Source organism: Calliphora vicina, chromosome 4, assembly GCF_958450345.1.
Source record: "Calliphora vicina chromosome 4, idCalVici1.1, whole genome shotgun sequence".
Taxonomy (NCBI): Eukaryota; Metazoa; Arthropoda; class Insecta; order Diptera; family Calliphoridae; genus Calliphora; species Calliphora vicina.
Genome location: NC_088783.1, coordinates 27,625,238 through 27,653,053, shown reverse-complemented (window position 1 = coordinate 27,653,053; position 27,816 = coordinate 27,625,238). Strand labels below are relative to the sequence as shown.

The 27,816-nt window shown below is 30.8% G+C and overlaps 4 protein-coding genes across 10 annotated transcripts; 2 read left to right on the top strand and 2 right to left on the bottom strand.

The window, feature by feature from the left end:
• The first annotated feature begins 20 nt into the window (after positions 1-20).
• CCT2 (chaperonin containing TCP1 subunit 2) lies at positions 21-3,146 on the top strand. The gene is made up of 4 exons (XM_065506856.1): positions 21-118; positions 827-1,516; positions 1,897-2,524; positions 2,594-3,146. The coding sequence occupies exons 1-4, from the start codon at positions 116-118 to the stop codon at positions 2,878-2,880; spliced, it is 1,608 nt and encodes a 535-aa protein (XP_065362928.1). The 5' UTR covers positions 21-115; the 3' UTR covers positions 2,881-3,146.
• A 2,960-nt stretch (positions 3,147-6,106) lies between these two features.
• On the bottom strand, positions 6,107-20,650 carry LOC135959125 (probable phosphorylase b kinase regulatory subunit alpha). 7 transcript variants are annotated; one of them, XM_065510155.1, is made up of 13 exons: positions 20,429-20,650; positions 19,209-20,314; positions 18,157-18,333; positions 17,766-18,089; positions 17,482-17,626; positions 12,965-13,294; positions 12,647-12,898; positions 11,241-11,408; positions 10,840-10,890; positions 7,650-8,071; positions 7,316-7,583; positions 6,654-7,251; positions 6,107-6,524 (listed from the first exon to the last, which is right to left on the bottom strand). In XM_065510155.1, the coding sequence occupies exons 2-13, from the start codon at positions 20,274-20,276 to the stop codon at positions 6,419-6,421; spliced, it is 3,909 nt and encodes a 1,302-aa protein (XP_065366227.1). In that variant the 5' UTR covers positions 20,277-20,314; positions 20,429-20,650; the 3' UTR covers positions 6,107-6,418. The 7 variants fall into 7 exon arrangements, with proteins under 7 accessions (XP_065366227.1, XP_065366228.1, XP_065366226.1 ...); XM_065510156.1 differs by lacking the exon at positions 17,482-17,626 and adding an exon at positions 15,939-16,086 and having other exon boundaries at positions 12,671-12,898; XM_065510154.1 differs by lacking the exon at positions 17,482-17,626 and adding an exon at positions 15,939-16,086 and having other exon boundaries at positions 20,429-20,649.
• A 658-nt stretch (positions 20,651-21,308) lies between these two features.
• On the bottom strand, positions 21,309-24,146 carry fs(1)Ya (female sterile (1) Young arrest). Its single transcript, XM_065507840.1, has 4 exons — positions 24,010-24,146; positions 23,127-23,941; positions 21,630-22,846; positions 21,309-21,571 (listed from the first exon to the last, which is right to left on the bottom strand). Exons 1-4 carry the CDS (start codon positions 24,025-24,027, stop codon positions 21,354-21,356), a joined length of 2,268 nt encoding a protein of 755 aa, XP_065363912.1. The 5' UTR covers positions 24,028-24,146; the 3' UTR covers positions 21,309-21,353.
• Positions 24,147-25,763: 1,617 nt separating this feature from the next.
• LOC135958840 (zinc finger and SCAN domain-containing protein 12-like) lies at positions 25,764-27,797 on the top strand. The gene is made up of 3 exons (XM_065509760.1): positions 25,764-26,807; positions 27,009-27,456; positions 27,521-27,797. Exons 1-3 carry the CDS (start codon positions 25,880-25,882, stop codon positions 27,642-27,644), a joined length of 1,500 nt encoding a protein of 499 aa, XP_065365832.1. The 5' UTR covers positions 25,764-25,879; the 3' UTR covers positions 27,645-27,797.
• The last annotated feature ends 19 nt before the right edge of the window (positions 27,798-27,816 follow it).

The following is a 27,816-nucleotide window of genomic DNA, read 5'->3' as shown; positions in this document are numbered from 1 at the left end:
AATACAACCCTGTAAAACATACTCATGTCATTCGCCATTTTCATTTTTTACCATACGGGTGTTTTCTTTGGCTGTGAACAGAAAACATAATAGTGAATCAAATTTTTTAATAAAAATGGTAAATTATTGCAATATATTTTTAAATTATAAATAAAAACTATAAGTTTACATCACAGTGAATGATTCGAAAGCTAATTATAATAAATTTATGTGATATTTGTGAAAATAAAACGCATCAAAATTGCCGGGTGTTGAGTAGAAAAAAGAATGAAAAAGAAAAACGATGTGTATTGAGAAGCACAATGACCGCATCATTAAATTAACAATTTGCGGCGGGGTAAAAAGAATGAGTCTCACATACAAGCTGTGTAATGGTGGATGAATAAAAGAAGAAAAGAAAAATGCACGTGAGGTTTTTATTCCAGATTCTTCTAAAATGCAATAGAAATTCAGGGAAATCACAAGAATTTTACAAATATTATGTAGTTAAATTAAAGAAATTTGTTTAATTTATAGAGATAGACAGAAATTAATTTCATACTTTGAGTTTTTTTTTGTATTCTGCATGAGACATAAAACAGCGTGTTTAAAGATGAATCATACTCTTCGTTTAGACAAGTTTAAATTTACTCTTCTGAAAATATGCAAGGATTTTTTGGAACTTAAAAGAGAAAATTAAGTAAAAGAGATATTTTTCATGGAAATAAGTAAGGTTATGTTTAGAAGCGGCCGTATTCCTGTTTTAAACGCCTTTTTAAAGTGGCGTGGGTTACCAGATGTTGATGGTTGTTTGCTAATAGCGTTTTTTTTTTGTATAAATTTATAGGAGATGTCTTTAAATCCTGTACGTGTTCTCAAAAATGAGGCACAAGAAGAGAAAGCCGAGATGGCTCGTCTATCTTCTTTCATAGGCGCCATTGCTATTGGAGATTTGGTTAAAAGTACCTTGGGCCCTAAAGGTATGGACAAAATCTTGGTGGCCCATGGTCGCGAAGCTGGCAAAGTGAGCGTTACCAATGATGGTGCTACTATTTTGCGTTCTGTTGGTGTTGACAATCCTGCAGCCAAGATTTTAGTCGATATGTCTCGTGTCCAAGACGAAGAAGTTGGCGATGGCACTACTTCCGTTACTGTATTAGCTGCTGAACTTTTGCGTGAAGCTGAAAAGCTGATTGATCAAAAGCTTCATCCACAAATTATTATTGCTGGTTGGCGTATGGCCACCAAGGTGGCTCGTGAAGCTCTTATCCAATCCTCACAAGACAACTCTGCCAATGATGCTAAATTCAAAGAAGATCTTATGAATATTGCCCGCACTACATTGTCCTCAAAGATTTTGCATCAGCACAAGGACTTCTTTGCCAATTTAGCTGTCGATGCTGTTTTGCGCTTGAAGGGCTCTGGTGAATTACACGCCATTCAAATCATTAAGAAGAGCGGTGGTACCTTGGATGATTCATTTTTGGATGAAGGTTTCTTGCTGGACAAAAAACCAGGTGTACATCAACCACAGAGAGTAAGTTCAAATTGTTTATTTATTTTATAAAGTTAAATATTTATTTCAGTTCAGTATCAGTATATAAAATGTACACTCTCAGACCGTCAAATTGGTTGTGAATTATGTTTAATTAAAATTTCATATCACAGCCATTTTGACGAGTTTGATGGTGTATTAACAAATCATCAAAGCTATCAGTAGAGAAAAAAATAAACTAAAATCTACCATTCATTTAATGCTTAAATAACATAGTACATTGTGAAATTAAAAATTATTACAAAAAAAGAGTCCGAACAAATGTTTCGGATAAAAAATTTCGAAAAGTGTATTAAGGGATAGTTATTTACTGAGAAATCTTATGTATTCAAACCTAATTTCTATATGATTTCATTTTCCAGATTGAAAATGCTAAAATTCTCATTGCCAACACCCCTATGGACACTGACAAAATCAAAGTGTTCGGCAGTACCATTAAGGTCGACAGCTTAGCAAAGATTGCTGATTTGGAATTGGCCGAAAAAGAGAAAATGAAGGATAAAGTACAAAAGATCTTAAATCACAACTGTAACGTATTCATCAATCGTCAATTGATTTACAACTATCCCGAACAATTGTTTGCCGATGCTGGTGTTATGGCCATTGAACATGCTGACTTTGATGGCATTGAACGTTTGGCTTTGGTTACCGGAGGTGAAATTGTATCGACTTTCGAAAATCCCGCTTTGGTGAAATTGGGTGAATGTGATGTGATTGAACAAATTATGATTGGAGAAGACACTCTCATGCGTTTCAGTGGTGTTAAATTGGGTGAAGCTTGTACCATTGTTATTCGTGGTGCTACACAACAAATTTTGGATGAAGCCGATCGTTCGTTGCATGATGCTTTGTGCGTTTTGGCTGCTACCGTTAAGGAGTCACGTATTATTTATGGTGGTGGTTCTTCGGAAGCTTTAATGGCCAACGCTGTATTTAAAAAGGCTGCTGAAACCGCAGGCAAGGAAGCTATTGCCATGGAAGCATTTGCACGTAAGTTTTCAAAATATTTTTTTCTTTTTACTATAAAAAATAATTAAATTTTCATTTTTCTATTATTAGGTGCTCTTTTGGCTTTACCCACTGCTATTGCTGACAATGCTGGCTACGATTCCGCTCAATTGGTTTCCGAATTAAGAGCTGCTCATGCCCAAGGCATTGCAACAGCTGGCCTTGATATGGACAAGGGCAAAGTGGGTGATATGAAGGAATTAGGCATCACCGAATCATTTGCTGTTAAACGTCAAGTCCTTTTGTCAGCCGCTGAGGCCGCCGAAATGATTTTACGTGTAGATAACATTATTAAGTGTGCACCCAGAAGACGTGTACCCGATCGTGGCTATTGTTAAGCTATTCTTTTTTTTACTTTTCCATCATCCTTTGCATAAAAACTCATGATGTTCTCCACATTTTATAAACTACTTAATTTAATCAATCACTTTTTTGTTAAAAAAAAAAACAAACTAACGTTTATTTAATTAACACCCCTGATCCTGCTGTTATGAATTCTTTATTTTTAATTGTATTATCTTTTTGATTCATTTAATGTTCTATGTTTAAAATCTCTTCTTTTAATCATTTTAACTTACTTGGCGAATAAAGTCAGCTTAGCTTGGACTTTTAAGCATTTTGTTTGGAAAGTAGTATATTTAAAATATGTATATTTTTTTTATAAAATGCTTGAAGATGTGTCTTTAATTTCTAAGAACATTTATAAAATCAATAAAAACCAAAACCGTTTTGCGTATTACCAATACAATAAACAGAAAAAAACTCACTTAAATTTTCTGCTGAACAAAAATTACATAAAAATCTATCAATATATAAAAAAAAATTACTAAAAAAAATATCGAATTGTTTTATTAAAGACGGAAGGAGGAAGTGTTTAACAAAAATATGGGCTTATACGGCTGCGATTTTTGTTAATTATTCTTTTAAAAGTTTCAGATACTGAAATATAAGTCGGTTTTTTAATGAAACCGGTTTTAGGTAATCCCTCGTAAAATTTAAAAAAAAAAAATACCAGACACTTTTCATATCGTGTAAGACATTGGCATTTTACGCCATCGACAGTTTCGTTTTAACGTTTTTTTAATCTAGTACGGAACTGTCCATGGCGTAAAACACTAATTCCTTCCATGATAAGGCTGGGTAATTATTTTAGGAGATATTTACGGTTTGAGCATGGTTTAAGCTCAGCTAATATTACCGAAATAACTACAATTACCGAATAAGCCAACCTTGGATTTTAGTGATTAAGGGAAGTAAATAAGTGAGGGACTACATAGAAGATTATAAATTTAAATGTGGATATTTGACTTACCTTACCAATTATCTTGAGAGTGATATTTTAATTGCTTTTCTGCGCATTCAATGATTTCATAAAAAGAGCAATATACAATATAAAATTATAGGCACATGAAATTTTAGTAAACGACCGAACATTTGACTCGAAAAATTACGCAAAATTGACCATCAAGACTTGAGGACTTGCTAAGAAAAACTCGCGGGATTTAACTAGAATTTCTTTTTCATTATACCTACAGCGGACACGTATTAAATTTACTTCGCGATAAAATGTAATTGATTTATAATAAAAGGACAAACTTTCCCGGCAGATGCTTTAGCCTTTAAGTAGCCGGAGGATTTTTTTTAGCTTTGACGCTTTTGAACTTGGATTTAAAGGAACAATTTAACAATATTGAGGTAAATATAACCGACAGAGATATTTTTAACGAAACCGAAACGACACTATGAAAGCATCAGGCCATTAAACTAGACACTTTGGCTTTCCGCAAACATTTCAACTTTTTCTTCATTTTCATATATTTTTTCAAAGACTTTTACTTTCATTGCAATAAATTAACAGATATTTCTCTTTTTTGTAACTGTTTATAAAGATTTTCTAATTTTTTAATAGATTTAACAAATGGATGCATTTGTATGCTGCACTCAAAATGGTGCGCAAAACAAGAGCTTTTCTCAAACACATTTCAATGATTTATTTAATTTATACTTAATAAACATAACAATGACATCTTTTTAATTACATTTTCTATTAATTTTATTCGATTTATTATTATTTTAATACAATTAATCAGAAATTCACTTGATTTTCCACTTTGCTGCATTAAGCCGAACGCGTCTGTAAATGCCGTTAGAAAAGAACAACAAAAATAAGCTAAAGAGACAAAATACAAAAAAATAAAAGCAACAAAATTATTGTCATGATTAAGGGGTTGCCATATTGTGTAGAAGTGTAGTATAAAGAGGAAATGGAGAAAATTATTAAAAATAAGGGAAGAGGATAGGGAAACTGGTGATGCCACATTGTGGTCATGCGGATGTACGTAGAAAGCAAGCGGAAATGAAGCAACAGATATTTGAATTGGCTGGTAGATTTGATTTCTGTGTATTAAAGTTATTGTATTGAATTTGGTAATTTAAAAACATCCTGCATGTAATTTTAGTAGTTAGTTCACAAGACTTTTTCAGTTATTTAAATAATTTATTTACTATGCAATGGTGGTATTAACTCGAAATTTGTTTTTTTTTTAATTATGACGTTGTAGCAGCAAATGACCGATATACATACATATATTTCAATTAAATTTTAAGAGTATCAAAAAAATTTAGAAAACTTACATTATTGTTGGTACATAGTACAGCCAATTTCCATTTAACACTATTATTTATACAGACCTAACAGCGAATTTGCTGTTGTTGTGAAAGGGTTGCGATATTATACCAAACCGGAAATAAGGTGTTATTATTATTGTCGTATGCGAAATTGCAGGAATGAATGAAATAAAGCAACAAATGTTTACATAAGCAGCAGTGGCATTTTTGCGAATGTTGTGATTTTAACCACAAACGATTGATTATTTATTGGTTTAATCCATGTCACCGTGAAGCAGCAATATACAGGCCTGTCACACATTTTGTTTGATTAGAAATTAAACAGATTACTGGTGATGCCACATTGTGGTCATGCAGATGTATATAGAAAACAAATGGAAATGAAATTACAAATATTTAAATAAACTGGTAGATTCGATTTTTGTGTAATATAAAGGCCTGTCATACATTTTGTTCGGAATGGTTTCAATACCGTTTTTATTAGGTTCTTCAGATTCCGAGTAATTTATTTAATCCAAAAATACATATTTAATAATTCTCTATTTCTGATTTTAATTTGACAGCGGTTTTTATATTAAAACAAAATTGAAATTGATTAAAAATTTTAGAAAAACAAATAATTACAAAGAAATATAAATTCCTGAATGCGATTTCATTCCGAAAGAAATTTTTGTTATATTTTTTCTGAAGAAGCGAAATACGGAATTAATTCCAATTCAGTGACAGGCCGAAAAAAACATAGGGAATCCAACCAAATACTGAGCCTCTAAAAGGGCCAGAGAATTTAATAAATTTTGTTGCCAATACAAAATCAAAACAGCTAAAAACTTTGTGAAATATTATTTCAAAACTATATGAAATTTCATTAAGATATCTCAAATCGTTCAAACTACCGAATTATTTTTAAACCACTATGCGCCACTCAAATGAAACAAATTTTTGTTTTAATTTTCTAGCATTTAATTATTTTGTTCTAAGCAAAACAAATAGAATGGTGTAAATAAAATATGTATGTAGGTGTTATTTTTAAATTATTCAGCTTAATTATAAAATAAATTCATAAAATTCAACAAAAATTTCGAGTAAAATTTCTTAACACATTGTTATAAAAACAAAATAAAACTAATAAATATATTTTAACAACTAAAAAAACACTTTTCTGTAATGTGTGTGTGTGTTGTAATGGGTAAAACTTAAAATTCAGCAAAATTAAAGCATAACACTTTTCACTTTCGAAAAAAAACTTGATTAAGATATAGCGCATTCCATTTCACCATGCTTAGGAAGACAATCCAAGACCAAAGCCACGGCACGAGCCATATAGGTCATGGTGCCATAACTGCCACTGGGAGCACTAAAATGAGAAACAATATTATTGGTTTTTAGAATTTAATATTATAAAATTAACCCCATTGTTTATGAATATGGGCTTTATAATATAGTCAGGCAATAACGTTAAAAGTAGTTAAAAAATCGTACACACCTGTCATATAAATGTTGACAAATATAGGCAGCACCACCACACAACAGCATACCCGAAGCAGCCTGATGCTGTTCCTTACCATCTTTAGATTTGGCACAACAGAGTGTAGCGTCGCCCTGGACCTTGCGTTGGTCTTCCAAAAACAATTGATTGGCTTTGTGCACCAAATGTTCGACATATATAATACCACCCAAATTGGGTACCATATTGTGTTCGGTTACCAGGGTTAAAACCATTAAAGCCTCCACCACCAATTGACGATATTCCGGTTGGGGTATTTGATTTAAGGCTGTCTCCACTTCCAAAGCAAACTTCAACTCACCCGGAGTCATTTCTTGGGTTAAACTCTGTTGTAAAATACGACCCTCTATGGCCAAACCTTGACATTTCTCCAAAACCGACCAGACACGTGAATAGAAATCGCGCGGTACACGATTGAGGGCACCATCTAGACGACGTCTACGTAACCATTGTCCCTGTCTGTCATCAATACTGGCTATTAGGGCATCTTCACCCTCTGGATCACCCAAACCAATTTGACTTTTCTTGCTAACACGACTCGATTTACAACTAACAATCGATAGATTGCCTCGAGCCACTGAAAATAGTTGTAATAAATATTTATTAATGCTGAACAACTTTAATTATTTAATAAAACCTACCACTGCTTACGGCAAATTCCTTGCCACTTAAGATATGATATAAGAGATTTTTCATTTCGAATGGTGACAAATTCAATAAATGTTCCGAGGCCGCTTCACCATCACAATTCAAAGTACGCGACAATTCTTTGGCCATAACTTGTATAATGAGACCAACTCTAAGACGCAACATTTCATGGAACAATTGTGGTTCGGTGCGTATAAACATGGCCAAATAAACCATTAGCTCTTGTGTTAACATGGCTGTACTTTCATCATCTCCATAAGCCTGCAAAATAAGAAATACTCATTTAAAGTTAATTGAATAAAGAAGAAAATCACCTGAAATACTAACATCATGTATCAACTGCCTCAAATCGGCTTCCGGCAAAGGTGCCGTTATGGTAAATTCATTATTCGGCGGCATGCCCACAGTCACTTGTTTCTGACGTACCAATAAATCGGTTACGGCTTTAGCCAAGTCCTCCACACGCTTACCCAACATACCGGCGGTATGACGCACGAGACCCCATAGTTTCTGTTGACAGGCCTTTTCATACAAACCCTTTAGTAAATCGCGAACAGTAACAACACGTCCCTCTTCCAGCATGCCTTCAGATTGAGAGGAATTAATAACATTGACATTGTTGATATTAATAGAAGTTGCTGACTCAGTGGGCACCATCAACAGTGCAGATGATGGTAATGGAGGCTTAGTTGCAGCACTTTTAAAAGCTAATTCATCGAATGATTCCTCCACAAGGGTTGGATCAATTACTTTTGATTTTTTATTCGTATTTTTTTGTTTAAACATTAACACATATTTATTTACATGCAAAATATGAGTGATATATATCAATAAATATATATTATTTGATTTTTTAATGCGAAATTTTTTTTTAATTTATTTATTATTTTATAAAGCATTATTAACATTAGCAGCCCAAATAGTATTTTGTTATACAGCCAATTTCGTTTATGGATGAATTTGTATGAGATTTATGAAAGAGTTACATTTAAAACCAAACAACCAAAAAGATTTTTCATATAGAGTTTATAGAAAAAGAAGAGAAAATTAAATAGAAAAATGTTAAAATAGTTATGAATTTTCCAAAAGATTTTTGTATAATTTTTTTTTTAATTATTTTGGTTAGGAATTTTTTAAAAGCATGTGTACGGTGTTCAAGTTCCAATGTATAAAAAAAATAATTTATTTTAAGTTTTGATTTTTAAACATCACTGTTAGGCAAAGTATTTTATGTATACATACAATAAATATTTAAAAGTCCTTGCATTTAAGGAGAAACATTGTAATTTTATTTGAAGATTTATATCAACTTTACACAGAGGAAACATTTTTATTACAATACATACATAACGTATTTTTGTCATCATCTCCAATATTCCCAAATAATGAAAACTGAAATAAATGTTTTTAAAATAACGAAGATTTAATCGTCCCCCGCCTCTTATTTTCAAAATACTACGCTTTACGGTAAATTCTTGTTTTTGTTGTTTTATATTGTGGAGGTACAGTTGTATTGTAGTAGTACATAATTTTGAAAGAATAGTAATTTTGCAGTTACGGTATTGTAATGGTATAGAATATTTATAAGAGTTGTAATTTCTGCCTGGGAATGTTTCAAATTCAATCACTGATAAAAAATCTCCTCCAATTTGAGTCCATTAATGGTATTGCCCCATTTTTTGTGATTCTTATGAAAAGACTGAGATCAATTAAACTAGTCTATACATTAAACACTTTAGATCTAAAAACTGTATAAAAATGTCTTATAACCAGAGACTGAAAATAATTGTTATTTATGTAATTATCAACTTAAAAAATCAGTACGAAGAAAATGTCTTTCTCGTAACTCTATACATAGATAAATACACATAGATCGGAAACTGTCAAGGACCTAACTCAGTTGTCAAAAACTTAAGTGGTGAGAACGTATTAATAAATAAAATATATGTGAAAAAAAATCAACACTGGTATGTGTGATGATTTTGTGTAATTTTTTGTTTGAGTTTTTTTCTAGTTTCCGCTCTATGTGTATTTTTGTATGACTCTATATTTATATCTGATTCTTATAGAAATACACAATTCCTACAAACATCACTAAGCAATGACAATGGACTTGGTGGGAATCCCCAGAGAACGCAGCTCGTTATCTCTTGGGGTGGAACTTAAGCTGTAGGATAGTGTGAAGTACCATATTGAACTGACTGGCGGCTGACCTCATGGCCAAACCATTGGCCTAAAATTCAGTTGTTAGGCTCCGCACTGTAGGGGCATGTATGTCTGGGTTTACCGGCCAGGCGACTATTTTAGTATGTGTATCTAATATCTAATATGGACTGGCCAAAGCAGGCTTACGCTTGCAAATCAATTTGGTTGGTGTATCGCTTTCATGCTGTAAGTCACTCATACAGCGTTATTTTGACTACTTGCTCGATATAGAAGCTTACATTTATTGCCCGTATACATTTAATTATAAATGTCCTTATGTTTTGTTAATATAAGTATTTTTTTTTTAATTTATTAATGAAAAAAATGATATGGCAAAAAAATTTTATTGGTGAAAAAAAAATTTGTTAAAAAGGTTTTCCTTATATCTCAACCATTAGTGGATCAATTTCCACGACTTTAAATGAGTCTATAGCGGATATATTGCAAGCTATTTGTGGAAAGTTTATTTCAACATACAGATGGAAATGGTTATATCGACTCCGCTATCTATCACGATCCCGAATATATACTTTGTGGAATCACAAATAAAAAATTTAGAAATTACAAACGGAATGACAAACTTATGTGTTTGACATTCATGGTAATGTTTTAACTGGAAAAATTCCGATTTCATTAAAAATTGATAAAAAGAAACTCAAAATTTTAAATTTATTCTTTATTTCTTAGTTTAAAAATTGATCTGTGTAAAATCTGTGCTAACTGATCTCAGTCTTTAATTGGCATACTAGAAATTAAATGATGAAAAATACATAGATATAACAGTGATGAGTAAGTTCTACGATCAACCAATTATGTTTCTAATAAAATTTGAAGTGTGTGCTGTGTAAGTAAATTCTAGTGGTGGAAAAAGTATTTAAACATAAATTCACAAATCAACCACACTAAAAACTATCCCCCATATTCAAAAACGTTCATTAAAGTTAACAATGGTTTACTTAGAGCTTTTTTCATACAAAATTCCTCTTGTAAACCATGTTTAACTTTAAGAAACATTTTCGAATATGGGGGTATATAAATAATAATAAAAAAAAATGAATAAAAGTAATATGTAACAACTAAAATACCCAATTACATACACAATATTTAATAGGGAAACATTACTCGCACTAATAAATTAAACACAAGACACCAAATAATGTTTTAAAAATTAAATATAAAAAGCCCCACAGAATGATATAGTTGAAATAAAGAATTTATTGCAAGTGCCTCTGCATTGGTAGGAGGATTTTATTATTATAATAATTTGATGGTGGGTCAACATAACAATTTAGGACATTAAACTTGAACTTACCAGAAGAGGAGGAAGTGGACGATGATGATTTATGTTTAAGTCCTAAGCCGGCTAATGATCAATAGTAATCAAAAAATAAATTCACAACGACATTATCAAAAAAACAAGTTTTAGGTAAAACATAAAATTAAATTAATGATGGAAAAATACTTGAAAAATGATTTTGAGAAAGATAGAAGAAAGTGATGTTTTAAATGAAAACATAAAGTGACAAGAAAAAGAAAACATTGGACTGGGACAAGGGTACTTTTGTTTTGGATGTGGTTGGAGTAATATGTATGTATGTATATAAAATTGTGTTTAGAGTAAATTACTTTTAAGTTAGATTATAATTTGTATTAAATAAAATAAAATAACAAATTTGTTGATTTATTTAAATATTGCGTAATAACTCAACATACCTGTATTGAAATCTAATCCTTGTGTATCAACCAAATATTGTAATATATCGCCTTGTTCTTCAAGATTTTCCGTTTCTCTCAGCATGGCTATTAACTCTTCCACTTCTGTGTCGGCAAAATTTGTTTCCGGACGGTGACGTTGCACAAGAATTTTAGGAACATTGTTGACTATTTTAGCATATTGTTATTTACAAGAATTTTAACATTTACACAAGCCGAAATAATAAAACAATTCAACAAAATATTCACGTTACATACAAATTTTGTGTAAATCAATTGTATATGAAAATAAAAATAAAAAAAAAATTGCATCAAATAAACTGAAAAGAGTTAACCAAAATAATAGAAATGGTACACAAATGTACCCTACACCACACACTGGAATAATAGTTTATTTCATTTATGTAATATCAAGCCTTATAGGCCCAAAATAACCATATTACAAGTAAACAATACGTTGCTTTCAAAGGAAAAGTCAATCAAACTTTAAAAATTTATAACTGAGAAAATACTGCGATTTTTGGGCAAATAAGTTCAATCAGCCATCACTTTTATTTTCTATAAATCCATTTATTATGTGAAAAAGACATTAAAACATTAAACGTCCTATAATTCAGTAAATACTATATTTTTGGAGAAATAAGTTCAATCTGTGATCATCATCAAAAATCGCCTTATTTTTATAACGTTCATTACTCAATAAATATTGAATTTGTTTGGAAAAATAAGCTCAATCTGTGATTACTTATATTTTTAACAAAAAATAATAATTTTTTGTAAGGAAATAATCGATTTTGTATGGCAAAAATACAATATAACTCAATTCATGCGGGGAGTGGGTGAAAAAAGAAAATTTCCCTACCCCAAAACAGAAAAGTATTACTATAAAAATGGAAAAAAAGAAAAATGGAAAATAAATTTTAATTTACTTCAAATTGGTTGACCCGGATCTGCGCCTGACTCAATTATAACTAAATTTTTGGGCAAAATATGATCGCTATTAAAAATATATCTTTTTTATTCATTCTTAATATCACCAACCATCAAAATCAATTTTTATATGAAAAAGTCAATAAAACTAGGAAAATAAGCTGAATCTGTAAACATTTTAATTTTCTATCAAAAATCTAAGATCATTCTTTACTTTTATTTTTTATTCAAAATCGAATTTTTATGAAAAAGTAAATAAATTTTAAAATTCTTTCAAATAGAAAAAAAGTCTTCTTCAAACATACATACTACAAAATTGTTATTTTTTGCCTTTTCAATTTGCTCAAGTGTAGTACAAATGCTATGTTTGCAAGAGTAGTTTACTAAAGAAAATAAATTCAAAATATAAATTTAGTGATGTAGGGCATAGAAAAATAGAATAAAAAAAAAAGATAAACTACAACAACAACACTCACTTTCTTGTTGTCTAGCAAACTCACTGCGTTTTTCGATGGCCGAACGGCTGTGATTAATATCAATTGGATAGATATTTTCACGTATCAACACTTCCGATCTGTTCTGATTCGTATTACTAACACTTCCTTCGGGTGTAGTGGAAAACGAAGTTATTTGATTCTGTTGGTTAGGCTGTAACCAGGGAGGTGGTATTATCGATGATAAACGCCTTTCGGTCAACGGTGTAGGTCCCTCCATACCCAAATTATCAGCTGTAATAAACACAAAAAGACACTTGTACATTTGTTACCCTCTAACATTAATTTCATTTAACTTACAATCCACATTAATAGATCTGGTTTTTTTAATAGCACCCTTGCAGGACATGCGGCGTCTCAAATGTCGTGGCCGCAATTGAGCACCTCTTAAGTTCATGGTATTACGATGACTAAACGAACGCAACAAATGTTCATCCAGATATGTCTGTACATCAGGATGTAAACGATCTGGGTAGCCATCTTCGGTACTGCCCAAGAAACTCAAATCTGTAATGGCCGATGTGTTTAGGAAGTCCTTGAGATTACCCAACATAACACGAGTGCCATTAATATAACCCGATTTTAATTTACGCATTGTTTGTATCATTGCCAAAGGTATTCTGTCTTGATCTATGAATAGCAGGGAAATGAGAGAAATTATAAAAATTACTTAGTTATTTTAGCAAAAAGAAACAATCAAATTTCGTGCTAAATGTTAAATAAAACATACAATTTCGAACATGTTAGTAACAATCTACTTATCTATGTACATTAACAATAAATCTAGAAATGTGATCTAAAAACATTTAGTGTAGCAACTGTTTAAAAACAAAATAGAATTGTATCCGAAAGTGATCATAATTAATAGAAATATGCAGCGGTGTTAAAATTAAATGTGAAAATGACAATAAAACTAAAATATCTGTAACTCAGTAAATACTACATTTTTGGGAAAAATACGATCAATCTGTGATCACCATCAAAAATCTACTTTTTTAAATGAAAAAGTAAATAATACTTAATATGTTCATTACTCTGTAAATACTGCGTTTTTTTTTTTTTTTTTTTGTTAAATAAGATCAATATGTGATCACATTTGTTTTCTTTCAAAAAACAAATTTTTATATGAAAAATACTATAGAACATAAATAAATAAGTCTATAACTCAGTAAATACTGCGTTTTTGAGAAAATTAGCTAAATCTGTGATCAGTGAATCAAACTTAAAACGATCAAGTCGATCAAACTTAGAAAATACTGAGGTTTTTTTTAAAAATAAGCTCAATTTATGATTACTGTTTTTTTTTGGGAAAATAAGCTCATAATCGATTTTTTACGAAAAAGTCAATAAAAAAACAAGTAAGCTATATTCGGCTGTGCCGAATCTTATATACCCCTACCAATTTATACTTTAAAATACAAATTTTAAATATTTTTAAATTTAAAAAAAAAAAATTCAAAATTTTAAAAAATATTGTTTTCAAAATTTTAAAATTTTTTTTTTCAAATTTTAAAAAAATAAAAATTTTGTTTTTTAAAAATTTAAAAAAAAAATTTAAATTTTTTTTTTAATGTTATGGTGACAAAAAAAATTTTTTAGTGAAAAAAAAATCAGATTAAAAAATATGTTTCCCGATTTTGACCCATTGTAGGTCCAACTTACTATATATAGCCTTATTTATATCGTTGAAATGGACTTTGAAGATTAGATATCCATATTGTCTATATTAATGATATAGTAATCCAGATATAGATAAAAAATAGGCCAAAAATCGAGGTTATCACGTTTTTTTCCCCTATATCTCAGCCAGTTTTGGGCTGATTTTCTCGATTTTAAATAGCAACCGAGCCGAGCGAATTCCCAATATATTGATGTTTGTAAAAAGTTGATTTCAACATACAGACAGATATGGCTATATCGAATACGCTATCTATAGCGATCCAGAATATATATTATTTTGTGGGGTCGTAATTGAAAAATGTACAAATTACAAACGGAATGACAAACTTTTATATACCCTTGCACTCATGATGAGGGGTGCAATAAACGGTGCTGTTAATACTGTATTTTTTTTTGGGGGGGGGGGAAATAATCTAAATTTGTGATCAATTTTTCTTTATAAAAAATCTGTTTTGTAAAGAAAAACCAACCAAACTTAAAACGTTTGTAACTCATTGAATATCGCTGTTTTTGTAAAAGTCAATCAAACTTAAAACGTCTATAAATTAAATACTGCGATTTTTTTTTGTTTGGAAAATAAGCTCAATCTGTGATCATTTAAAAGTATATTAAAAACCGATTTTTTATGTAAAAAGACAATACAACCTTAACTACATACTAAGGTTATTCATTTAAAAAAAAAGGAAAATTACACTCTGATTTGTTTACACTTTTATACAACAAAAACATGAACAAAATTCCACAAAAAAATACTTTGGAACTTTTTTTTGGAATTTTTTTTCTTGTTTTTGTTTTTTGGGAAAATAAGCTAAATCTCTGATTGCTTTTTTTTTATCAAAAATCGATGTTTGGAAAAGAAAAATCAATCAATGCTCAATCTGTGATAACTTTTATTTTCTATCAAAAACATATTTTTTATATGAAAAAGACTATATGTAGACATAAATCCTCTATAACTCAGTAAATACTGTGCCCAATCTGTCTTATTTTCTATCTAAAATCGCTGTTTTTGTCAAAAGTCGATCAAACTTAAAACGTTTATAAAATAAATACAGCGTTTTTCAATCTGGTATCACCATCCGAAATTAATGTTATTATAAATACTGTTTATTTAATGAGCAAAAATCAAACATTTTTGTTATAAAAACTTTAGTAAAATTTTAATAACATTTCAAAGTTTATAAACAAACTATGTTTTATAACATAATATGATAAATTAAAATACTCATTTAGTTGTTAATTAATTAGTGACAGTAAATATACATATGTATATTATCTAACTAAATATTGATTACATATTCTTAAAAATTAAATTAAATTGAAAACATAACACTAAACAACACTTTTAAAGCATGCAGGACAACATACCAAATAGCAATTTTTAAACTAAGTAATTATCTTTTTCAACAAACTGCAACAAAAAATATGTTTTAAAAAGCTTTGCGATTTTAAAAAGAAATAATAATGATTTAATTTATATAAATTGTAATTATGTTATGATTGTTTTTTTTTTTTTGTTTTTGATAAGATTATATATAAATATGTAGTAGTAATTTATTTAATTGGATGTTGTAGGATTTTGTGGGGTAATTACCTAGCATATAATGTGTTGCCATTAGAGTTATAGTGGGTCTTCCTAACATATGACGCCAATTATTTGTTAGGAAAGCTAAATTGGTGGTGAAATTACTTGCAAGCAAGTCAGGATCACGTGTGGTGTAATATTCTTCATAATCGATATGCTAATTAAATTAATTCGAAAAATTTTATAAAATGTAATATGAAATTCAATGATTGTTTTTTTTTTTTTTGTTTTTCTTTTTATCAATACAATACACAAATCAGTTAAGTGAATTCAGATTTCTATTGGTGTGCGTAGATCTTAAATAAAAATTACAATAATAACAAATAATAATATTGCAAAATATCATATTTTTAATAAGAAAGAAAAAGATATTTGAACATAAATGTAAAAATAAATAATAAAAAAAACTACAACTGTTAAGAGGAATATACAGTAAACAAAAGCAAGTCTTTCTATAACCATTTTGAAAACCATCAATAATACAGGGTAAATAAAACAAGATCATTCAATTCAAAAAGTCATTAGTTCAAAGAAAGTAAAATGCTTGTTGAATGATTAAAAAACACTAGTGATTTTCTTTTAATGTAGTAATTCTAATCTTTAAATCTTTAATTACTAAATTGAATTTACGTTCAGGCATCATATATTAAATTTAAATATGGGCATTTCCACAGAAAATGGAAATGTTCATAAACATTTTTAAATTTATCATAAGAAAATATTATTAAATATTATTGATACTCAAAGATTGTATCGTACACAAATCAAGATCATGACAATATTAATAATTGTGTCTATGATAATAGCTCCCATAAGTCAATATAGTCGAGGTTGTTAAAGAATCCAATCATTTTCGAAATCGAGTTTGAAAACGACAGAAAAAGTACATCGGTCTCGTGAAATCGAAAGTTATCGGTTTTATGTTCAATCTAGAATGAAATTCTTTATCGATTAAACAAAAAAATACATTGGATTTCATAAGTCCAATGCACATTTTTGGTGGTTTTCAAATCGATTCCGACAATGATTGATTTCTATGACAACTCCGAGTGCTATAAATATGCGGTCGAAAAACAAATTTTCTGATTTTTTTTATTTAGTTTCACTGTGGAAATGACCATATATACACGTGTGTCATTAAAAGGTAATTTTACCTTGCATAGGCCATATTTTATTCTTGATAATAAATAATAAAACTATTAAGCACAAATCTATTTATTTGATAATGACAACAGGAAATGACTTGCTTACCTACCCTGGTATATTGTTGTAAACATTAAAATTTCCACACCTTTTCCAATTCCATTTCAGATATTCAAATACCAATATTTTAAAATTTCACTAATACTGCCAATTGAACAACATATAATACCATAACCAATTATAAACCTACAAGAACTTGCTTTTGATTTGAAAAACAAACATTCAAATTAGACAGAAATTATTAAAGGAAATAAATGCATCATCCCTTGCAATTAAAATTAAAGAGAAAATAACTGATAATGCACAAAAAAAAGTAAGAAACAAATAAATATATAATTATAAAACAGACCTAAATGAATTTTCTTCAAAACTAAAGTAACCAAGGGACGTCCAAGCAAATCCCAAGCGGACTTAAGAAAATTTATTTCGCCTTTTAAAATATCAATCATTAATTCATTATCGGAGGCGATATAAAAACGTGATAAGTCGACAAACTATTTTGCATATTAAAGAAATAAAATGTAAAAAATAAAATAAATAAAATACACTACTAAATTTAAAAGAATAAATAAAACGTGTACGTAAAAAATTTGTATTTCTAAACTATGATATACTAAACACATTTTGACTTACCTGAGGCGTAAAAGCAAATATTCTATCTTTTAATGAATACAATTTACTCGTACTTAATATACCCACATCGCGAGACTTACGACCAGTCAAACCCAATTTACGATTTCTACCCAAATATGTGTACAAATGGCTCAAAACACGTGCTGGTTGAACTTCAATTGGAGCTACCTCAGCAATAGTTTGGACATGTAAATCATATTCAGCTAATTTGTCACGTATTTCATTATCTTCGGCAATAATGACAACCTGTACGACAACATCAGGTTTTTTCTGGGCACCCAAACGACGATTCAGTGGATCTAATTCGCCCACAGCTAGGAAGCCCTGAAATATATATATTGTTTGGATTATGTTATTTTCTTTGCATAATGTATGTAATTTTAATACGTGCCTCTTGTAATAATCTCCCCAAGATAAACAATGACTGACCCCACAAGAATGGACAGCGCCCAACAACTTCTCTTGGTTGTGATCCTGGCATTTGATATTCTTGTGGCACGGTATCATGTGTTACGGCATAACTTTCGGGTATTAAAAGTATGCCATCATCTCCACGGACCATTATTTTCTAGAAATTAATAATAATGAACATTTCTTACATCAAAAAATTTCTTAATCATACAAATAAACATGTACTATAAGCAACTAGTTAAAAATGAAAAATATAATTATTTTGTCATGTGCATGTTAATTTTCAGACATATTCAAAATGAAAAAAGTGTACTAAATATGGCGTGGATAACGTTTTTGTAAAAATAGCCAATTGTTAATTATTAATTAGTACATTTTGTTTTAGTTTTGAATACGGCTCACAGTAGGGGGACTGAAAAAATAGAAAATAAATAACTTCTAAACGGATAGTCAGATTTGAACATTATGACAATGTGACATGATAGGAATCGTGAATTGACCAATTGACATGATAGAAATCGTGAATCGACCAATTATATTTTCCACTCGTCAAAAGTATGGATTACAAACGCCCATACGACAATTGGATGTTCGCTCCGGGACGAACCGAGTCATACTCGGGCAAAGATTGTAAATTCAGCGACAGCTGTATCAATCGAAAGTTTTTGCTGTTTTGGAATATATGTTTGACTACTGTATTACGAAACATCAAAGAAAACCACAAGATGAAGCTACTTAATGCGAGTTATTATTTTGAAGCCATTAATGAGACTTGTGTACCAAAAATAATTGGGAAAAAACGGGAAGTGATTTCTCTTTTTTATCGGATCGAGAATAAGCATTTGGCATCAACAGAAACCCAAAGTACCACACTATGGGCTCTTCAGACTCCGTCTTCCATGATCTTTAAAGTTCAAATTCAAAATTTAAACTCAACTACACCTCCTCTATGGGAAATTTTATTGAAATCGGAATATTCGTTTAGAAGTTACAGATTTATTTTTAGTTCCCAACTGTTTTTTTCTTACTCACCTCTAAACGATCAGCGTATTCTTTGACAGCCAACTTGTCAGATTGAAATGCATGAAACAATATCAAGTAACAGTAAAATAATGGCCATTCGCACTCAATATTCTCAAACATACGCAACTCCCACCGTTCGTAGTACAAACGTGTGGGATCCTCCTTAGGCGTCCGATAGCCATCACGTAAGAAACGTTTACAACCGTATTTACCCTGCAAACGCTGTAAGATGGCATCTTTAGTGTTACGTATCAATTGAGGGTCATCGACCGCAAAAGCCGGAAACCCGATAACACATAAAAGGCCAGAGTCCAATTCCTTACTGTTGGATTCTCGTGGCAACATCGATTGTAAAACAGCTTGGCACTTGTGAGCTTCATCGGCCAAAACATGAATGACACTAGCGGGACCACCACGAGCCCCAAATAGATCCAATTCGTTCATGGCCTCTAGAGCAGCTTTAGCCATACCAATTGAGCTGGCATTAAGTTCAGGTTCACCGTGATTTGTTTTGTCTCCACGCTCCCATATGCCATAATCGGGAATACAATAGGCTGACTCTATGTAGAACACTAAATTTTGTATAAATGATACTTCATCCAAAGAGAATACAATCTGTAGACCAGATGCTGTCATCTGGGCCAAAATCAAAAGATACAATGACACAGCATCGACTTGTAAGTGGCCCCATTCAGCATCACCCACAACGGGTTGACCATTTTTGCTAGAATACTTAGCATGAAGAGAATCCAGAGGATTTTGTGTAATTTTAAACTTCTCCACCTTATCCTTCTGATTCATCATGGCCATTAATAAGCCACGCATTAATTTAACACAACTTTGTTCTAGCTCATAACATTTGGCACGATCTTCGTCTTGGTCAGCTATCTTTTTGTAGGCCATCGATAGACCCCACACTGCTAATATGCAATATACATTGTCTCTGATCCAGGCATGAGAATTAATATTGGATGCTGGAAATAATCCAGTTACAGGCTCCTGATGGCTCATAATCAAACGATGAACAATACGTTGATAGTAGTCCAGGCGTACGCCTGAATTGCTGCGGGATCGCATAATTGTTGTTGCTTTTTAAATCGTACACCAAAGAAAAACTGAATATACAGCAACCACCAAGTTATGAAAAAAAATGTTTCTGTTTATTTATGTTTATAAATTTCTGCGTAAATTGCAATTGGGCCTTTTGATAAATGAGGCAGAAAACTTACATAATTTTGCGATTTTCTTTAATTTATTTTTATTTTACTGGTGCTGTTTTGGGAAATAATTTTCTTCGTCACGTTTTTATAGCATTATTTTTGCTATATTTCACTTTTCCACTATCGTTTAAATATAGTTTTCGATATTTTTCTTAAATATTTGCAAATATTTTCAAGAATTCTTAATAATTTTTCCAACAAACTGAACAATGTAAATTTTTTACAATAAAATTTTCACTTGTAAATGGAAAATGTCACGTCAATGTCAAATTAATCGTTGCATTCGAACAGCTGATTGTCATTTCATTGTTTTTTGTTTACATCAAACAATAAACTAGGGTGATGCAAAATAGACGATTAACAAAGAAAATGCAAAAATGTAAACAATAGTGTTCTACAAGTCGATTATTTGTACAATCGATTTTTTACAGAAAAAGTCGTTATCGCAAAAAAAGTCGACTAGCTGAAAAAGGAGGAAAATAAATTTAATTTTTATCAATCAATGAATCTATCATTAAAATAAGATAATAAAAAATCAATATATGTAGTCGAAAAGTAAAAATGGGTACTATTTATTTACATATAAATAACAAATGTCTACTATTAAAAAAAGTCAACGACTTTTAATAAAAAAAAAACGAAAGTCGATCATTGCTGTATTCTGAAAGCGGAAGTTAACAAACATGTTAACAGTTCTTTTTTTCCTATAAGTACGTATGTTTATACATAGTTTTTTTTAAATAAAATATGAATCATATTTGGCCCTTAGCCTTGATTCTCAGTTAATGAAATAATAGACAAATTTGATAAATTGAATTATTTTTATTATATGGATGCCTTAAAAAATCTTTAAAAGTATTTCACAAACAATTTATTAAAAACATATACTACATAAATAATTAAAACATTTCAAAAATAATCACATAAAATTATATTAACTATTTAAACGCATACGATCTATAGGACGACGTGCGTGTATACGGAACCGTTTGGATGAAGTATTCAAATCTGAGGTAGGAGATGTTGCTTCCGAATTATTCAATTGTGACAAATATGCTGAGGTCGATTGGTTATCTGTAGTATAAGTGCGTTTGCGTTTTAATGAACTCAGCTCATTTTCATCTACTAATGGCTTAGATCTGACCAAAGAACCTGAAATTTAAAAACTAGTTAAAGAAATACTTAAACGCATGTTTATAATACATTATACCCGCAATTGAGGCACATCTCTTGATTATAGAATTTGAATTAGCATCAACTAATACATATGAATCGTTTTTTGGCGATTCCTTTGGATTTGATCCTTTACGTGATGGTAAACGCATTACAGAAGTCATTAAAGACCACAAACCACTGGACTGTTGAGGTTCAATTGTTTTTTTAACATCACTAGACTTTTGTAACGACTTATCTGGTTCTTCTGGCAAAAACACTTCATCATTTTCATCATCAATGACATCTACATCATCATCGAAATCTGTCGTTATATTTTCTATACGACTGAAAGCAGTACTATGGGCACATTCTTTTATTGAAGGCCTTCGTAGTGGTGAAAATCGTCCACTCAGATTTTGTTTTACCAAATCCTTACGTTGTTTAATTTCAGCCAAATCATTTTCGTGGTTTTTATGTGTAGGTGTAGCATTAGGGGTAAAAAACACATCATTCGGAGAATTTTGAGAATCACGCGAGTCACACGATTCAATTTTAGGTGTCTCAAATTTTATTAACTTCTTGTGTATGATTGCGCCTGGTATACGAGTTATAGGAGTTAAGGGTGGCATTGCTGTGTGTCGTACGTTTCCACTGTCATAGGATTGTAACTGTTGGATCTGTTCTGTGGTGGCAGTAATAATTTCGACGCTGCTACATGACTTGAATACTGAACCACCTGTACTATTTGACCCTGCCGATTGATAGGAAGAGTTTGTGGAGCTAGCGTAGGGCTTTACTGAATTTATGCTACCATTTGAACTAGATGCAGAATTAGAAGATGAAACACTAGCCAAATGTTCCGTACGTGTTATAACAATAGACTCGGTTGTATGTTTTTGGGCCGATAGCAAAATTTTACGTCGTAAATTCGGTAAATCATTACGTTGCTTTTGCTGGGTACATATTATTTGCTGCTGCAAGGATTCTACACTTTCGCTTTGACTACGTCTGACGGCCGGCGATAAACGTAAATCTAGGGCAGGATGTTGTGGAGATTGTTCGTCGTTAACTTCAGGCGATGAAGTGTTATCGAACATCTTTTTACGTTGAAAAGCATTAGAACCTCTCACAGCAGTAGACGCTGGAAGACCATGTTCTGCAAAAGCTTTTTGAATACTTTTAGACATAACCTGACGTAATGGTGTAACCGCAGAAATTCTGGGACGAGATCCGGCAACTTTCATATAACGATTGACTGGCTCAAGAGCTTGACTAAAGAAAGAAGAAATGTTTACTTATAAATTTAAAAATAATCAAATTGTTTAAGTTTAAAAAATAGTCAAAAATATTAAGTTATTTGCACCCAACATTTTAAATGAAAAATTGCATTTTTATCTGCATTTGCACTTAATACTGAACTCTGCTAGAATTTAAACTGAAATTACTAACGTTAAACACATATTTAAACACGTACATTCTATGTACATCTAATGGAAACGTATATACAAAATTTAAATGTAAAGTTTGGGGTTAGAAAAATAAAATTACATACCTGCTTGGTTGTGGAAATGCTGGACTATTGTCCGATTCACAACTGCTATTGTATTGAATACTTGACATATGACCACCTCCAGTCGCATTAAATGTTTGCTCTTTTGGCTTTGCAAATACCATCTCCAGGTGCACTGGTGTTGAAGAACAACGTATAACCTTACCCTTTACCGCCGAGGTCACACCCATGCTACGCCTAATTGAGGAATTACTTATAGACGATATATTTTTTATTGACGAAACACTATCACTTATAAACTCTTCGTGTGTTAATTTACTTTTGGCTTTCCAACGCATATTGATAATCGATATTGGTGTCATATGACTTTCATTAAAATCGTGACGTCTCATAGGAGAGTTTTGTGATGTCATACAATGAGGCATTGGAGCCTTGGTAACTGTTAACTTTGAAGCTTCGTCTGTATTACAAGATTGATTTAATGCTAATGTTTCCTGACTATGGCATACGGCGCTAGGATGTATACATTTTGAAAATTCTTTAAGATCATTAATTTTGTTGTAAATTTTATAGCATTTCCGACATCGCAATGGCAAATGATTTAGCTCTATGTGCAAGAGCATTTCATTGTTTAATTCGGGCTGCAATGGCAAGGGTCGCTTTTCGCAGATTGGGCAAAAGAGATAAATTGTTTCGAAAGCTGTTTCTGTATCATTCACATTTTCGGATTCTTCATGATCACCATTCGCAGTCTGAATTATAATAGGTTTGCGAACAACTATGGCATGATTTTTTATTTCATGTTTGTGACGACATTCAGCACAACAAAAAACACCTTGGCAAACTTTACATATAACCTAAAGATGGAAAATTTACATTTATTTGAACGAAATTTATTGAAATTAGATAATTAATTATAACTTACATCATCCGGTATGCGCATGGCTCAGATTTATAAAAATATATTTATTAAAAATTTGTAAAACACTGAGATATTAAAAAGTAACTCGACTAACACATTTTACAAAAACAATTATAACGGTAAAAAAAAATCTGAAATTGAAATATGTAATCACAAGAGGGATGGAAATTAGAGTACAATTGTACTTAGATAATTAAACTAAGTCAGTTGACCAGCGACATTATTAGTACTTTTTCAAAAAATTTTAGTTTCATAAAGGGAACAAATCAAGATCTACGTAACAGTTTATATTTTCATAATTTTTTTTCTGTTAATATTCACATTTTCTGTATTGTCGGTGTTCGGCCGGGTGAAGGAACTTTTAACTCTGGGGTGTATCGAACACCGGCTTCGCTAAAATCACTTTTTCTGTATATCAAAATTTTCTGAAGTACTGTCATATAAATTCAAAAAGGAATTTTTGGTTCACAATATTAATAAACTGTACCATATTATATATCATATTAAAGGTATTGTGAAGCACTATTCAATGATACCCATAACGATCAGTTTGTTTTCCAAATATATGAGAAATGTACTATTATATGTATTGACTTTAAATTCCTATAACTCTTAAACTAAGAGAGCAGGCAAAAATATTAACGTTTTTGTGCTTCTAATTATGAGAGCTATCAACACCAAAAAAATTATAAAAATGCAAGCTGTTTCGCTGATCTTGATTTATACCAATCGTATTAATGAAGAACAAATTTAAAAATACTTCTTCAATAACTAAAATTATTTTCGAATTTTCACAAGTTGCTACAGGAAAGGCGATCATTAAGTAAAAATAAAATTTATAATGTGTGTGGTTTCAAATAAAAGCAATTAATATTTTAAATCTAACATAAAATTTACATACTTTATCTGAAGCTATGTTATCTTATTTATATCCAAAATTTATAGAAATATAAACGTTACAAAATTTATGCATTTATTTACTTACAAGATTTTACTTTTTTCTATTAGTATTTTTACTCGTTGCAAGTATTTACTGGGAATATAAATGAATAGAGTTATAGTTGGTGAGTTTGAAGTCAACATTGTTGAAATAATAATACTTTTGTATAAAAAATAATTTCTGTTGCCACCGAACACTTCGGTAGTACAATGTATGAAAATTTTAACCTTTAAACGATAACGGAAATGTTTTAGGGTTAATAATACAATGTACATACAAAGTTGCGTAATTTACAAATAAATAACAATCAGTGTTACCATTGTCAACATTGCAAATAGCATATGAATGATTACACATCAGACTAAAAATTACACAGCGTCTCCAATTGCAATTAACTTTGTTATAATATGAGAGATGATGCCTCAATGAAATTACACATTGGTATTTCGAAATAAAAAATTGCCATCACACGAACCATGAAAATTTTTGATTTGATCAACTTCATCAAGTTGTACAACTTATCGCAACGTGTGAGGGTAAAAGATGCCCACAATATATTTAATTATTTATGAAGTGGCAACACTGGTTATTTAACAGCTGTTTTCTGAAGCTCGCGTTTACACATTTAATAACAAAGCGGATTAACTTGGTGATGTTGATCACACAACTATTTTTTTGTTTTTTTGACGTTTAAATGTAAAAAAATACAACAAATACAAACACAACGTACATATTTTGACAGATCTATCAACTCTTACAAAAACAAATTTCTGTTTTTGTCGTATTGTTGTTGTGGCCGTATTGCCACCACCATGTTAAGTGTGCCCTATTTTATATAGTGTATTTCGGAAATTTTCTTATTTATAGGCGAAATTACATTAATTTCGACCCAAAATATTTTGAAAAAAGTAGCAGTTATAATTATCAAGAAACATGGATGTTTTTGATAATTGTCGTATTTGTTTACATGAAATTAATCATGAGCCGATTAAAATGACACGGCTTATATTGAGATTCCTCGAAAAATGTTTACAACTTACAAATGTAACAAAACCAAATCCGCAGAACAATGTAAAGCAGAATTTATGTGCGCCCTGTTTTAATAGAATATCGGAATTTCAAGATTTCCATGAACAGTGCAAAGATTCCGATGAGTTTTGGAAAACACAGTTCGAGGATATTAAAGAAGTTACCCTTGAGAAACAATTGACATTTGAACAAAGTGTATTATTGCCATTGGCGGAAGAGAGTAATTCATTAGAGGCTGATACTACTGTATCCACAACGGAAACAAAACCGTCAACATATCCACAACAAGAAACCGAAGAACATCAGCATGATGATCTACAATCACTACATGGTGACATAGAGGAGGACATGCATGAGGTATACCATGAAAAAGAAAACAATATGTTAGACACTCCTCCACTAAATGAAGAAGATGAAGAAACAACTCAAATTGAGGATTTTAATAGTATTGACTTGACTAATTGGCCCGATGAAACAAACGACAATGATTCTGAAATTAAAACGCTTGAAGAAAGTGAGTGTGATGCCGCTAAAGCCGTTAATGAAGAAATTATCGAATATGAATATCAAATAGAAGATGAAGAAGAATTTGAAATTGAAGAAATACCGACTGCTGATGAACCTGCTAGTTCAGAATCATTTGGTGTGGACTACCGTTCATTTAATTATGAGAAATTTGAAACGGAAAATTCAAGTGAAAGCTCAATTATCCATGAAACTATTGAAGAAACTAAGGAAGAATATACTGAAACTACACAAAATGCCTTTTTTATGACAACAACTATAGATGAAAATGGGAAAGTGAAAATGTCTTATAAATGTCAACACTGTGGTAAGTACATTGGCAAGTTCATTAATCTTCGAATCTGTCATGGATGTAAATATGAAGTTTAATATTTCCAACTGATTGGGAAAAAGGTTATTTAATGAATAACAAAATGATTTGAGTAAAACAATCGTATCCTTATTTAGTTTAAAATACCTAATACATTCTAAGAAAGATGACCTTTAAATCAATTTAAAATATTTTCAGATAAAAGTTTCAATCGCGTTTATGATATTGAATCTCATTATAACATCCACAATGGAGTTAAACCTTACATCTGCCATGTCTGTGGCAAATCATTTCGACAGAAAAATATTTTAACCACTCATCAAGCTTTACATTTTGGTAAAAAAGTTGAATGCGCCGAATGTGGTAAGAAATTTGCTCGCAGATCTCAGCTTATACTACACTATAGAATGCATCGTGATGAAAAACCATTTGTATGCAATTTCGATGGATGTCCGGCTGCTTTTCGCCAAAGAAAACAGTTAATTGATCACTCATTCATACATACCGGGGAGAAGAATTTCCAATGTGCAACGTGTACAAAATCTTTCCATACAAGAAAACGTCTTCAGGATCACATATATAAAGTACATTCACAGCATCGTTATCGTTGTGATTTATGTGAAAAGGCATTTCTAAAGCCACACATGTAAGTTGATTTAGCTTGACCGCTTTCTATTGAACTGTTTTGTCTTATAATATTCTTTTCGTAGGCTTAAACATCACATGATAACTGCTCATAATGTAGAAGTGGACGATGTGTCACACCTTAAGACTTTGGTGGAAGATTTAAAACCAACTTCTAAAAGATCTACTAGAAGCACCATTATGAATTAAAATACATACAATAAATGTTTTAATCGATTTGTCGATTTTGTAGTGTTTAGTGTCGCTGATTAAGAAAAAATAATTGCAAATGTACGTAAACATATAAAAATAAATTTATTTATAACTAATATGAATAATTCAGATACTTAGAAAATCTAAAAATTCTGTTTCATTTATTATA

Coding starts and splice junctions, on each gene's coding strand:
- LOC135958840 (XM_065509760.1), top strand. CDS start 25,880: ATGGATGTTTTTGATAATTGTCGTATTTGTTTACATGAAATTAATCAT. Junction 26,808..27,008: donor TTATAAATGTCAACACTGTG/GTAAGTACATTG, acceptor AAATATTTTCAG/ATAAAAGTTTCAATCGCGTT. Junction 27,457..27,520: donor GCATTTCTAAAGCCACACAT/GTAAGTTGATTT, acceptor TTCTTTTCGTAG/GCTTAAACATCACATGATAA.
- CCT2 (XM_065506856.1), top strand. Junction 1,517..1,896: donor GTGTACATCAACCACAGAGA/GTAAGTTCAAAT, acceptor TTCATTTTCCAG/ATTGAAAATGCTAAAATTCT. Junction 2,525..2,593: donor TGCCATGGAAGCATTTGCAC/GTAAGTTTTCAA, acceptor TTCTATTATTAG/GTGCTCTTTTGGCTTTACCC.
- LOC135959125 (XM_065510154.1), bottom strand. CDS start 20,276: ATGCGATCCCGCAGCAATTCAGGCGTACGCCTGGACTACTATCAACGT. Junction 18,090..18,156: donor TGGGGAGATTATTACAAGAG/GCACGTATTAAA, acceptor TATATATTTCAG/GGCTTCCTAGCTGTGGGCGA. Junction 12,899..12,964: donor CAGATCTATTAATGTGGATT/GTAAGTTAAATG, acceptor TGTTTATTACAG/CTGATAATTTGGGTATGGAG.